Source organism: Poecile atricapillus, chromosome 25 (genome assembly GCF_030490865.1).
Source record: "Poecile atricapillus isolate bPoeAtr1 chromosome 25, bPoeAtr1.hap1, whole genome shotgun sequence".
Lineage (NCBI taxonomy): Eukaryota > Metazoa > Chordata > Aves > Passeriformes > Paridae > Poecile > Poecile atricapillus.
This window is the reverse complement of record NC_081273.1, coordinates 5086595-5101288: the sequence shown is the minus strand read 5'-3', so window position 1 is coordinate 5101288 and position 14694 is coordinate 5086595. Positions and strand designations below refer to the sequence as shown.

The 14694-nt window shown below is 53.7% G+C and overlaps 1 protein-coding gene across 1 annotated transcript in view; it reads right to left on the bottom strand.

Moving 5' to 3' along the window:
* NECTIN1 (nectin cell adhesion molecule 1) overlaps positions 1-2003 on the bottom strand; it is a 52009-nt gene extending 50006 nt beyond the window's left edge. Inside the window, exon 1 of the mRNA XM_058856936.1 lies at positions 1827-2003. Coding sequence (XP_058712919.1) covers positions 1827-1908 — 82 coding nt within the window. The 5' untranslated portion in view covers positions 1909-2003. The remainder of the gene's footprint in view (positions 1-1826) is intronic.
* Between the last annotated feature and the right edge of the window lie 12691 nt (positions 2004-14694).

Below are 14694 nucleotides of genomic sequence, written 5' to 3'. Positions count from 1 at the left end.
GGGACAGTGCAAGACAAAGTGCCACGCTACCGCAGTGGCAGGAGACGAGCCCGCCTGACTGCTGGCAGCACAGCCCTAAGAACAGCCAAAAATAGGAGAAGTGCGGGGGGAAAAGTCTCTCTTGGCAGGACAAGGTGAGATGCCAGGCTGTGTCAGGGTCACTGCGTGTCTCCTTGGTGAAAGCAATTCCCAGGGGAGCACAGAGTCCTTTTGGTTCAGCCAACACGGTGACCACAGCGTTACTGCCCCTCCGGTGCCTTTCCCCTGGCTGTGGGGAGGGGTTCCTGCGCGGGGCTGCCCGGTGGGAGGATGAGGAGGGAAGGCCGGGTGAAGAACAGCATGGAAAGTTCTGAGACTCCTTGTGAGGAGCCAGAGCACAGGCAGGCACCTGCCTGCAAGCACAGAGGAGTGCAGGGAGCCCGAGGCTGTCCCTTCCGTCACCTCTTTTTGCAATGCACAGCAGATCCCTTTGTCCTGGGAACACCGAGGTGCACCCAGCCCTGCTTTCTCATCGCCCAGTTAACCTTTTCCCTCTCACAGCCTCCCTGGTTTCTGGATCACCACCCCCTCCCATTTAATCTCTGTCCTCATCCATTTTAACCGGACCATCCAGCTGTGATCTGTTGATCTCCCGTGTCCTGATGTTATCAATCCCTGTCTTTGCCAGCGCCAGGCAACTCTGGGCCCTGCCATTTGCTCTGATGGCCCAGACCCCGCTCACCGCGGCCACATCTCAGAGTCACAGCCCAGCCAGCCCGGTGCTGCTCCGGGACGCTGCCCCAGCCCCGATATCGGAGGGGCGGACGCAATTCCAGCCTGCCTTCACCGCAGCTTGTGTCCAGCCGCAGATCCCAGCGCTGCTGCAGGCACAGGCTGAATCCGCTCGTGTGCCCGCTGCCAGCGCTCCAGCCCCAGCCACCAGCAGCCGAGCCCCAAAAAGGCAAAACATTGCTCTGTTTGCATCTCTCAGTTCATTCACAAGCTGTAAACGCAGACTGCCGATCCCCTTTCCATGGCTCCGACTCCCGGAAAGCCCTCCAGGATGGCATTAACCCGTTCTGCACTGGAGCAGAATAAATGAGTCCCCGCAGGGCACTCGCCAAAGTGGGTCACCCTCCCGCTTCCCAGCGCTGGGCTGGAGCCCGGGGAAGGTCCCAGCCCAGGGAAGGGACACACGGACTGCTCTGCCACCGCTCGGGTGGCTCCAACCAGCTGGGCAGCAGTCGCTGCACATCTCTGCCCATCTCCTCCGCCCCAGAGATGGATCAGAACCCAAGGGATGGATCGGAACCAAAGCGATGAATAAGATGCCATCAGGCAGCCAAGCTCAAAGGCAGTGAAAGGAAGCGCTGAAAGCTGGGAGCGGTTCAGCCCCTCCGCAAAAGAGCCCGTGGGAAGTGTGTGCGGAGAGGAGCGGGGATTTCGGGGATGCTGGAGAGCCGAAACCCTCCAGCTCTCCTCCCGAAACATCTGCGCTCCGTGCCCAGCCTCGTGGCTGCCTTTCCGGGGAAGCCTGGCTGCCGCGTCTCGCTAGACGCTGCTCGATCCAAAAATCAAACAAACGGCCTCAGCTCGCAGGGCTCCGGAGCCCGCTGCCTGCAGCTGCTTCCAAAACAAACGAGCGTGTTGTTCCGAGCCGAGCCGACGCTGAAACCGGCCCCGGCTCTCTCCCACCATCGCACAGATGCTCCCACACCTGCTCCAGACCCGGGCGCACACCCCAAAACGCCGATCCCACCCTTCCCCGCACTCCCCGCACCCCTTTTCCCCCCGCACACCCCCTCCAGGGCTGCCTCCAGCCCAGCGCCCTCCGGGGACCGGCTCACCTGGTAGGAGCGCGGCTGCCAGGATGCAAACTCCGATAGTCCACCACGATGCACGGCAACTTGTCTGCAACCGTGAAGCCATGAGAGTTCCTTAAGAGCGATGGGCAGGGGTCGGTCTGGCAGCGCCGCGGGGCCCCCCACCCTCCCAGCCCCCGGTGATGCTCAGGTCTGCTTGAAAAAAAAAAAAAATTTTTTTTTTTCAAAAAATAAAAAAATAAAAATATGATCGTAGGTGCGTGAGGACAAAGAGGCGGCGGGAGGGCGGGAGGGCTCCGGGGGGAGCTCCGTTCATCCGCGGGGCCCCTCTGGGCGGGCGCGGGGCGCTCCGGCCGCGGGGCAGCGAGGGCGCTTCCTTCCGCAGAGCCCGGGCGAGTGACGAGGGAAGGGGTGGAGGGAGGGGGGTAAAAAATGCGATTAAAAAAAAAAATAATAAAAAATCTGAGGGAAAAAAATATCAACCAAAAGCAACCCCAGACGAAAAAGAAAGCGGGGAGGCAAAACAAATAAAGAGCGGCGAGGCAGAGCCCTCCGCGGGCTGCGGCGGTGCCGTGGCTCCGGCGGCGGGGCTCGGCAGCCCCCGCCCGCTGCCCGCCCTGCGCTGGGGCCCCGGCGGCGCTCAGGCGGTGCCGGTGCGGGGCCGGGCGCGGCGCTCCATGGCCGGGCGGGGGGCGCGGGGCCGGGCCGGCCGCGGGGCGGGGGTGCCCGGGTGCGGTGCCCGGGTGCGGTGCCCGGTGCGGGGCTCGGCGGCCGCGCTCGCACTCACGCACACACTGTCGGGCGGGGCCTGCCCGTGATGTCAGCGCTCGGCGGAAGGAGGGCGCAGCGTTAACCCTTCGCCCGGCGGCTCCCGGGGATGCGCGGCGAGGGCGGGACGGGTGGCCGGGCTCGCCGCCCGCCCCTCCGGATGTTGGCAGCTGGCGGCAGCTGGGCTTTGTTCGCCGTGTCCGGCCGCGCCGCGCAGCCCCGGGCGCCTCGCCGCGGGCCGGCCGAGCTGCTCCCGCCTCGCCGCCCGGGGCTTGCGGACTTGAGGTTGGTCCCGAATTCCCCTTCGGACGCCGGAGAGCCCGGGCCGCGGGTCTGGCAGTGCCCGACACCCCCGGCTCCCAGACTGAACATGTTTTTCACCCCGCGCGTTGTGAAATACGTGGAAGCTAAAGCGGCAATCCGAAACGCCTGGGATGTGGCTACACAGCGTTTTCCTGGGGCCTGCTGAAAGAAGGAGCTTGTTCTGGCCACCCTCTGTGCGCGCTGATAAGCGAGGGGATTCAGAACTGGCACAAGAGCTGATGCGCAGGAGGAGGGGGCAGCGGTTTCGCTGTGCTTTGTAGCAGCCTTTATTATGTGGACACAGCCACAGCCTTTGTGGATCCCTCGCTAAGGAGGTGTTTAGCCTGCTAATGCCGGCTCCTGAGCTGCCCTGGCCTCTGCAAGGATGCTGAACCCCAAACAAAGATGTGAACAACAATGACAACAACCAACAACAAAGTCATGTTGATTTCAAGCTCCATTAGAACAACACAGGAACAAATCAATGCCTGGCAGGCAGAAAAGGACGGAATCAGTGGGGAAGGATACCACACATAGTGGGAAAGGGAAAGAGGGGGGCAGCCAGCAGCTATAAAAAGATACCCCTAAGGACCCCTTCAGCAATCTCCTCCTCCTTTTAATTCCTTTAGAAGTTAATTCCTGTTCAAGGGAAGGATGGGCAGCTCTGTAACAAAGCGGATTAGCCAGATACAAGGTTTGTTCCGAAATAACAAAAGTTATTACGTAGTAATGAGGTTTAGTTAATAGATTCGCAGACTGTAAGGCCGCTGGGATTCCTTTGGACATCCTGCCTGTGGAGCTGAGGCTGCTGAACTGATGATTTCTGCCTCCTGCCCCTTCGCTAAAGCTGCAGACCTGAGCTTAGGAGTGCAACCCCCCATCCTTGTGGACAGGCAGGCTGTGGGGAGTTCCCAGCACCCTTGTTGCTGGTTGGTTTTCCTGCCCGTGGAGTGTTTGTCTATCTAATTTCAGTTTTAATCCATAAAATCTCATTATTTCCTTTCCCAACTCCATTAAAGAGATACCTCCAATGAGACATTGTTCCCCTGGGCAGGTCTCTCTGAGTTACCATGGAGTTCCCCACAATAACAATGCTCCAGCTTACATTATTCCCGGTGTTACCTTCCGCTTCCTCCCCTTTTTTCTGTTGTCACTGCACCTGAGCTGATGTCCCTGAGATCTGTGGGGCAGCCACACCTCAACCCTCCTCCTTTCGCCTTCCTGCCTTTCAGGTGGCATTTCAGCCTGGGGGAAAATTCACATTTCCCTTCAAGAATCTGGGGAGTTTTGATAGAGCCTTGGGGCCTTGGCCTCCGAAATCATAGACCTCAACCATGTGAGACAAAAATGTAAATCCATTTAGCAGCAGCAGCAGCAGCAGCAGTGGACCATTAGCCCTGGTGCATCAGGCCTGACTTACTGAGCCAGAATGTATTATTTTCATGATCCTGCACAAAGCAAAACCCATCACATTTGGCACAGTTCTGGCTGTTAACTTCTAAGATTTATTACACAGTGCCATGGGGCCCCTGTTCTGCAGCATTTTGTGAGTCCAAAATTTCCGTGAAGCCCAAGGGGACTTGTGCATGAGCAGGAGAGGCAGGAGCAGAACGCTTTGGTTTGGCAGTTTTTTGTTATTTCTGGGGGGGGGGAAGATCATAATATGTAACACATTTAATTGCATCATTTGTATTTTGTTTTTAATTTGGGGAGGTCTCTGTGTCCCTGTCCTCTGAGGGGCTGGAGGAGCTGCCTTCTGTTTTGCTAGATCAGCTGGTTGAGCCCATTTTTTTACTCCCTTGTTCTACCCCACACAACAGTGGGTGCTTAGAAATCATCGCAGCCAGAGGCGTGGAGAAGGAGCCCTGACAGTGATGCCTACAATGAAAAGACAGAGGATTTCAAGGTTCCTACTGCAGGAACACATGAACCACAGTGAGACTCAGAAATCCCTTCCATAAATCTATAAATGTGTTCCAGTAGAAACAAAGAGAGAGAAAAAACAACCCACCTACTGCCTCAGATAGGACTGGGCTGTGAAGAATCCCACCTTCTCCAAGGAAAATAATTTTTAATACTGCGATATTTACCCTCTCTTGGGTTTTAGGGGTGGTAAAAGTCTCATTTTAGGTGGTAAGTAGCCACCAAAACAGAGATCCAAAGCCTTTCCTGTGCACCCCTGTGAAATCTGGTTTAGGTACAAACACTGGAAGTGGTGTAGGAACTTGGCCCACACTTACATAAGTTGTCACGCCAATATTGCTCTTGAAAATTGCCATTAGAGCATGAAACAACATTTGGCTGGAAAAAAAAAAAAAAAAGAAAAACTAAATAAAACAACAGGCTCACAGCGTTTTGTCCTCCCAGCATTTTGGCTGCTCTGCCAGCCCCGGGGTTTTCTGCTGATGCTGCCATGTGAGGTAACGTCTCCTCAGCAACCTGCTGGAATGGGACCTTCCCAAACCCTTCCCACTGGAAAACGTGGTCGTTGGGATGGGGTTGGGATGGGGTTGGTGGGGACACAACTCCTTTGGATGAGGGGCTGGTGAGGGTTCTGCACTGGCACAACTCCTCTGGATGGGATCTTCCCTGGCGAGCTGATGCACATCCTTCCCCAGGGCAGAACAGCTCCTGGAGTCAGGCTTGTCCAAAACTTTCTAAAGTGGCTCCTGTTTGCTGTGGAATGAGCACAAAACCAGGGTTGGGCTGATGGATGATCCTCAGGGGAGCCAGGAGTTCTCCCAGGGTCTTCCCAAGCAGTGGCTTCTTCCCGGTGGCTCCCTGCCACTTGAAAGGCTCAGTGGGATGGACACCTTCTCTGAGATTTTTACAGTTATAACCACCAGAAAGCCTTGGAAGGAGGGGAGCAGGAAGGGGGAAGGGATTGCTCTTTAAAGCATTCCTCGGTGGGGTTTTTCAGCTGCTTTTGTTTGCTGCAGAGCCCACAGCAGAGAGCTGTCACTCCGAGCTGGGAGCGCGTTTGACACTCCTGTCTCTGCCGTGTACCTGGTGTGTATTTGCTGCAGTGCTGATTACATTAACTCCTGTGTTTATAAACATTTGGAATCAGTGCAGAAGGCTGCGCTCGATGGAATTTTAAAGCCGGCATCGGTTTTATTTTTGCTTTTTCATCTGTAAACACACATAATGCGTCTGCAGCGCAGCCTGTGTTGGGGGAACAGAGGTGCAAAGGACTTCCTGAGCTGGTTCCGTGCTTGGCTTCACTTCTGAGCTCTCCTGATCCAGCCTCCTACATGAACTCACATATACACACCCCACATACACCTCACAGGCAGCTCACACTCCCTCAGACCTCCGTGCACAGTCCTATTTTAAAAGGCAATTCAGCGCTGATAGTCGTTCGTGCCCCGCTGTTCTCTGGATAGGGCCAGCGGTTAGAGGAGGAATTAAGTCTGAACTGGGGAGAAAATTGCCTCCCAGTTAATGGGAGCTGATGGGAGCTGCGAGCAGGCTGCAAACAGCAGTGGGAGCTTTTTCTGAGCCCCTCTGCTGAAGGGTTTGTAAGAGCCTGGCTGTGGAGCTGAGTGAGTGCCTTAACCCTGGCCATCCCCACAGCACCCCCTTGTGAGGCAGGAATTAAACCGTAATCCTCATTATACACGGAGAAAAGAAGACGGGAGATTAGGAATCCCAGCCTTGCAGGAAGCAGGGTGAGTTCTGCTATGGATTTCCAGTGGAAAGCAGCTGGAATTGCAAGGCTGGCGGGCTTGGGGGGACCCGCGGTTTGCAAATGCCCTACAAGGGCTGGAGTGAGTGGCTTTCACAGGCTGGGGAGGAATTTGAGCTGGAATTTGGGGTCTTGCATGGATAAGAGTGATGCAAGCACCAGCCATAGCCTGCTCAGAGCACTGGCCCAAGGTTTGGCCAGCAGTGCTGGGCACTCCAGTGCTTTGTGCGGGCTCTGTGTCAGCCTGTTCCCATCAGCAGAGAATAACTCCTTCATCAAAGCTATGAAATGCCGCAGAGAAGGAGCTGCTGTCTTCCCAGAAGGAGCTGATACGGAAGAAGGGATTAAAAGGTTTCTCTTACATGCACACAAAGCACTGGGGATGGTGTGTGCGTGTCCATGGAGGGCCAGAGCCAGGCAGCAGATGAGGCACAGCATCCACAGGGACCCTGTGGCACAGGGAAAGGGAAACCAGAGGAGAAATAAAGAATGAAATCAGCAGAAACACTTCAAAGGGCATTGCTGATGAGGTCCAGCAAGGGGAATTCTCTCTCAGCTCCAAGATCCGAACCCAGGCACGGACACAGCTCGTTTGGAGGCAGCAGTTACTGTATTAGAAAATAGCATTTATTATTGAACAGCACTGGGTCCTGCTGTCCCCAGGGCCTTGGCAGTGCCCAGGCAAGGAAGGCAGGACAGAGTCCCAAACCAAATCTGGGAGCAGCCTCCTGACGGAGGGTGTTAGGAGCTGCTGTGCAGCCATCCATGAGGGAGAACTCACAGAGAGGATTTCTCCTGCCCTGGAAATTCACTGACACGCTCTGCTTTGGATTTGAATTGGGATCAGAACTTGCTGCAAATTTACAAGTGGAAATAAGCCTTTTGCTTTTAGTGGTTGGACAAATAGGCTTCTCTTCCTGCATAAGCTGTTCTGGGGCCTGATCTCTGGGTCACACAGGGAGGTTTTGCAGGCTGGCGTGGCAGTGGCACCAGAGGGTGAATTTGATGCTGTGGCAGCAGAGTTGCTGTGATCGGGGAGCTGTGGTCCTGCAGCCACCCCACACGTGAGGGGCACAGGGTAAAGCCACTGTCACCCTCTGGAGACCTTGGAGTTGGACCAGGTGTAATCCTGCAGCAACTCCAATGCATTAACTTTAGCAAATCCATGCCAGACATGGGAATTTTGGTGTAATCCTGGAGTGAGTTGAGCACAATCGCTGCTGTGAGCACGGGGCAGCCCCAGTGACAGGGAGGGACTGCCCCACTCAGTCCTTGCCATTGTTTCTGATTATCTTTTATCTTCCTTTCTTCCAGCCGTGTCATTAATGTCTGGCTGTCCCAAAGAACCAGAAGCCTCTGCCCCATCCACTGGGCCAGGTGGGACACAGGAATCAGCACATCCCAGAGATGCTGATTTATCATCCCCAAGGTTGTCAGCTTTAATACTTGATAAACAGGGTGCTAAAGGCTGAGTTTACCTTGTCTGCATCCATGGATCTCCTGTGGGGAGGTTTCCTGTGCATGTTTCTCCTCCACCCAGGAAGGGAAGGGGTTTTATTTGGAACAATGCAGTGTGAGCCCAGAGTAATCCCCCTCCCAGCCTGTTTTGTGAATGCCAACTGGGCCTGCCTGATGTCTATTCAGGGGGATTTTGCTGAGGTCTGAGGAGTTATCAATGGGAATTTGGAGACACTCCAAGGGGAATGTTTCCATCAGCCTGGAGTGACTGCAGAGGGGGCAGTGGGACGAGGTGACTGCTCTGTCCCAGAGGACAAACATCTCCTCACAGGCCAGTTCCCTCCTCCTTGCTCATTGTGGGAGGATTGTTCTCCTCCATCTGTGAGTTTCTGCTTTCTTCTGCAGATGCTGGAGGGAGGAGGTCACCTAGGAAATCCCGAGACCTTTCCAAAGGCCCTGGGTGGCTCTGCCCATCTCCCTGGGATGAGCACTCCCCAAACTTTCCACCAGCCAACAGGCTCTGCTCCTAACTCTTATTTTCTGTTTGGGTTTATTTGTGATGGAAAAAAAAAATACTGCGGGAAAAAAGAAATCAGTGTATCAATGGTACTTTAGAGCCTTCCCATGAGGAAGAAGGATTGGATTTTGGGGAGACATATTTATTTGCCCTCCCTCCTAAACATGACTCTATTTCTATGTGCCAGGAGCCCCTGCCACCCTGGGCACCCACTAAGAGCTGTAAAGTGACTTAATGAGTCATCTCTTCCCAAGCGGGGACAAAAAAATGTCACATTAAATTTCTGTTTGCAAATTTTTCAAATGCGTGGCTCCAGCTCTCTGACACAAAATGAGCTCACAGTGGAAACTGTCTGCAGGGCTGCATTTCCAGGGGGTTTTAGTGGGGATTCTGTGACGTTTCTGGGTTCCAAATCCCATTCTCATTGGGAGACAGCTAAGCCAGCACCTACACAGAGTTTGACAGTGGTAAAATTCAATGTTTTCTACAGATTTGTGTCAAGGAGAAAACTTTCAGCCACAGAAAGAGACCCTTGAGTTCAGCCAGTATTTTTGACACCTGTTTTCCCCTGGAATTTTCTATGTTCAAGGCCAGGTTGGGCTTGGTCACAATAAAAATTTTACCCTGATACAAGAAATTGGGACAAGAATTCAGATCTCCCAATGCCTGTCTGTGGTATCTGTCCTACCTCTCCAGATCTGAGCCTGAGCCTTCCTCATCTCCTGCCTCAGTTTACCACCAAACATGGGAAGTTTGGAGGCCAAAAACCTTTCAGTCATTTAAGCCAGAGCTGGGATAAATGAGTAACTGGTTTCCATCTGGAGCATTATGGGGAATTTGGAGCTCTGTGGAGGTGAAGTGTTGGAGATGGATAATGGCAGGGATAAGCTGTTAAGGGCTTTTTGTCCTTCTGTGGGCAGCAAAAGTCTCTTTTCTCTTTCAAGATAACCTGAGAGGAGCAGGGCTGTGGGCTCACTCCATTTGTCAAGTGATTCTTTTAAATGTATTTAAATACTTTTACAGCCTCTGTTAATGAAACTTTGGTGACCCCGGGGTTCCTGAGGGAATCCATCTGCATCTAAGTGATGGAAAATGAACTCGTTAATGGCTGGGCCCTGCTTTGTCGATATAGGATATCGATCCCTGGTGATGAAGGGCTGGATGGGAAGGGGCTTGGCTAAATGGGCTTTATCCTCGGGATGAGCAGGGCTGGGTGGGCAGTGATTGATGAAGGATAGCTGGGAAAACACCTCATTTTCCCTGCTAACTGCGGGGATTTAGGAGCTGCCAAACTGAGGCTGCGGTGCCTGAAGGACACGGGGAAGGGCTGCTCAGGATCTGATTGCAATCTCTGTCTGCTGCTTCTGCACTGCCTGGCTCCAGGAGAGCTCCTCACATGACTTTTCCAGAAACTTTGGGTGTCCCAGCTTCCCCCTCTGTGGAGGAGAGATCTCTCCCAAACCACCCAGCCCAGCAAATCTCATTTCCTCTTGTCACAGCTGATGCAGCAGGGCAGGGAGATTAGATATGGATAAGGCAGGAGATAAAGGCTGGCACTTCCAGAAAGCCATGGGGGCCTGGATCCCCTGGGAAGTGCTCTGAAGAGTTTGGAATGTTTCTCATCACCTGATGGGAGTTATTCTGGGGGAAGGGCTTGTCCTGAGCTTATGGGTTAACAAACCCCTCAAGTCTCTTTCCTTTTGCCCATCACTGAAGGGGAAAAAAGGAGAAAATCATACCTGAAAATTTGGGAATCTGCTGCAGGAAGTGGGAATTCCCTGTGTGGCTGTGCCAACAGATTGCACAACGGGAAAAGAATGTGATGGGGGAGGGTTAGAAAAGGGAATAGGGAACAAAACCCATATTTTTGGTGCATTTTGGGTGCTAACCTCCTATAAACACCGGCAAAAAATGGTGTTGGGTCTTTAAAGAGCACTGATCCAGCCTTTCATCTCTCCCACAGGGCAAAACACGGCCCAGGGAGCTGGGAACAGAGCCCCAGACAGAGTAAATTGGTCGTGTTCCGTCGGTATCCGCGGCATGATGCTGATTTTCATTACAGCCAGATCAGAACAGCACGGCTGGCTGGGCTTCACTCAGGGTCCCTCTGCCTCAGGGAGATCCCCCTCATTTAAAGGGATTGCAGGGAAAAAAGGCAAGTTTGGAAAAGTCAGCAAAACCTTTCTGGCTCTGAAGCAGCTTTGGATGCCTGCAAAGGGCTTTGGGATCTGCAGTGGGCAGAGCTGAGCAGCTCTGGGAGGGTGGGATGGTGCTGAGGACTTCAGGGATTCCCACGTGCCCTGGGGCACATCCTCAGCTGATAAAAGCTTCGAGAACTCGGCTGCTTTATGGCCACCGAAGATCAGCTGCAGCAGGCCCACAGGAGAGCACTTGCTGAACACTCTGCTCCCTCTCCTCTCTCTCCACTCGCCTTCAGTCACTAAAATCTGCTTCATTAACAAACTCTCCTTAATCACTGCTCCTGAGCAGCCGAGCCCACTGGGGCTCTGTGTGGAGCTCCTTCCCAAGGATTTTTCCAGCCAATATAACACACACTTTAATGACTTTGCTTCTCCTTAGCCAGTTGTTGGAGGAGGTGGAGCAGTGGCTCTGCACAGTGGCTGAATGTTAGCTGTGAATCTGCTGACACCCTGAGCAACCAGACATCTTCTTTTCCTGGAAAGGGGGGATGTCTTTTAGCTAAAAAATTAAGGAAATTTGAGTCAGGGAGTTGGTGGAGGTGATGCTCCGGCTTTTAGTGCTGCCATGGAAAAAGTATAAGGGTCTTTAAGGATTTCAATTTTGTATCTTCAAAGGAAAAACTCTTCCAGAAAATACTAATCTGGAAGCGATTAGACTGTGGCTGTGCCATGAGGGAGGGAAAGACAGGCATGGAAAAGAGCAGGTTCAGGCCTGGAATGATGCTCAGGATTTGTGCTCAGCAGCGTCTGTCGATGCCGGGCCTGCACCCCACGGGTGACAGAGCCCCTCTCCAGCCCTGGATCCGACACGCAGAGCATCACCAGAGCTGTTCTATTCCCATCCTGGCGTGGAGCCATCTGTGTGAGACTGAGTCAGAGTCTCCCCCTCACCGCCCCTTCCAGCAGCACCTTTGCTGTGGGGAGCCGGGGGGAGCAGCCCCGCCAGCCTCACATCCCGTGGGCGGCTTGTTTTCCATCCTCCCCACCCTCCCGCTGCTGAGGAGCCCTATTTTTCTCCCCTTCCATGCACAGAAATAGCTCGTGCTTGTCGTAAATCACCTCGGCTGCAGATGGTGAGTCACTGGTTGATCAAAGGCGAGACCCTTTTCTGGGCCTGGGAGGAAGAGTAGATGCTTCAATAAATCATTAGGAATCAGCAGCAAAGAGTTTCCCTTGGGTCTGAGGAGAAAACCTCACCGCCCCCTCCTTCGTCCCCGCGCCCCTGGCGTAAATCACCAATTTTAGTGTCATGAGTGGGGACACCTGATTTAGGATCCCTGTCATAGCCGTTCCTGGGCGTTGGGCAGGGTTTGCTGCCCTAACCATCAAACCTGGACAGCAGCAAGGACAGGCACTGTGGCCGAGGGGGATGGATGTGCCAGGAGCAGGGAAGGAGAAGGGACAGAGTGTTGGCATGTGCCACTCGGCGGCAGAAAACGAGAGGAGAAATGCAGAGTCCAGCGGGATCGGCATCAGCGGGGCACGGGTGTGACAGGAGCTGGCATGGAGGTGACAGCAGCGGGCAGGCACGGGGAGGGGATGTGCCAGCCTGTGACATAACTGCCAGGATCCAGGATAACACCCAGGGCACCTGTGGCAGGGTGGGGATGAGACCAGCAGCACCATGGCAGCGGGGAGAGGAGGAATCCTTCATCCCTCTCATCCGTCATCTCTCATCCTTCATCCCTCATCCCTCATCCCTCATCCCTCATCCTTCATCCCTCTCATCCCTCATCCCTCATCCCTCATCCTTCATCCCTCATCCCAAACCTTTCCTCTGCCAGCCTGGCTGCAGTTCCCCGCCCGGGAGGGAGGATGGGTCACACAGGAGCAGAGGATGTGGCCCGGGAGAAGGGAAAGACCTGGAGTTGTTCCTGTACCCTGAACGCTCCTTCCCTCTCCTGCCTGTCCCCAGCCAGACTCTCCGGGAAGGAAGAGACATCAACGGCTCTTGAGGCAGAGACTCCGTGGAAAGCCGAGAAGATGAAGGCTTTGCCATCTGTGAACAAGTTGTTCTGATTGAATTAGAGAACATTTAACATTTACAGATAATTAGAAACAGCCACCCATTACAAAGGCAGCGGAGGGAAGGGGAGCTTTTGAAAGGCGATTGGAAGCTCCTTGACACATCAGCCAGGGGAGCTTTTCAGACACAACTTCTGAGCCTTTCCAGATGCTTTGTGCTCCTTACATTCCCGAATCTTGGGAACCAAGAATCTCTCCCTGTCTCTCCCTTCTGTCCTCTCCATTACTTTTAACTGCCTTTTGCCTTTTTCTCCCAGCCAGCACTCAGCCAGCTCATCTCTGGGAGGTTTTAGCAGGGTTTCCTCTTTGGTCCCATACTGGGATGTCAGCTGTGAAGCAAAAGGGAAAGAAATTTGCTTTTCTGTTCCATTACTGTCACAATTCCTTTGGTCTGGAGTTGGGCTGTGCAGCCATGGGGAGGGACGGCCTTGAATGCAGAGGCTCCTGTGCTATCCTGACCTCTGCAGGAGAGACCTGGACCTAAAGCTGGTTAGTATTTTATTCAACCTCTATTACAGAGCAAGATGAATACCTTTATAATAGAAAAAAAATATCTTTTTTGTTGTATATTAAAAAAAAAATATAGTAAAATATGTAAAATACTCTCGTTTATGCCCAAAAATAAACTCTTTTTATCCTTGTGCTTCCTTAATATGTTTTTACATCAACAGTATTAAGAAAAGCACGTTTGCCATCCTTTTCTTTTAAGCGCCAAAGAAGCTCAAATTCCCCAAAACACAAAAAGAGATGATTTCCATCCCAAATTTCCTCTGAAAAAGAACTGGCATTTCTCAAGCAGCTCGAGCAGTAATTGCCTCACAGCAGTGCTGGTAATTTCCCCGCATCTGCTGCAGAGAGATACCCAAGGGGTGAAGCCATAAAGCCGCAGGTGCCCTCTGGCTGGAAGGAGCCTCAGTGATGGCTTTTGGGCAGCACATCCAAGGCTTGGCCTCTGCTCCCAGAGCCGTGGGCAATTCCAGGAGCAGAGCCATGGCATCCCAATGGGATTGCTGTGCCTTGCGGGGAGGAGAGGGAATGGATAGGTTCTGTTCTTTTAGAAGGAAATGAAAGCCTAGAGAAGTCCTGGATGCCCTGGAGGTGTTCAGATCCAGGGTTGGACAGGGTTTGGAGTAACCTGGGACAGTGGAAGGTGTCTCTGCCCATGGCAGGGGTGGAACAAAATGATCTTCAAGCTCCTGTCAACCCCAACCCATCCCTAGCGCCTGTGAAATGGCAAACCGAGGATTTTCCCACCAAAAATATCTCAGAAATCCTGTCTGGGACATTGATACCGACATGGGCACAGCTCATACCCCGTGCCTGTCCCCCAGTTTGCCAGGCTGTCCGCAGCAGGCGATGCGCAGGACCCTGACAGACATCTAGTGGCATTTCCTCTAACTACAGCACGTGTGGCTGCCCAGGGGTGCCCGGAGCTGGGGGGCACGGGGGCAATTCAGAAATGAACATCAGCCATCGGTCCAGGGAGCTCTGAGCTCTGCTCGGGAAAGGAGAACGGGAGAAATCCCTGTTCCAGCAGGGCTGGTCCTTGGACAGCCAGGCTGGATCAGCCTGCACATCCCAGCCTGGTGCCACCGATACCGGCAGCTGGTGCTGGGCTAGGGAGGGGATGGTGGGCAGGGCATGGATGGTGGGCACAGGGAGGGGATGGATGGATGGATGGATGGATGGATGGATGGATGGATGGATGGATGGCACAGGGAGGGGACGGATGGATGGTGGGCACAGGGAGGGGATGGATGGTGGGCACCGCATCCCCGCCGCTCCCCGGGGCCGCTCCGCACGTGCCCGCACCCCGGCTGCGAGCATGAGAAAATGCCTCCAAGGGGGTGTCAGACACAGTTACAGTGAAACACGATATTTATAACAAAGTGTGGGGGAAGGTGTCACATCACATTACGCTGATGCTCTGGC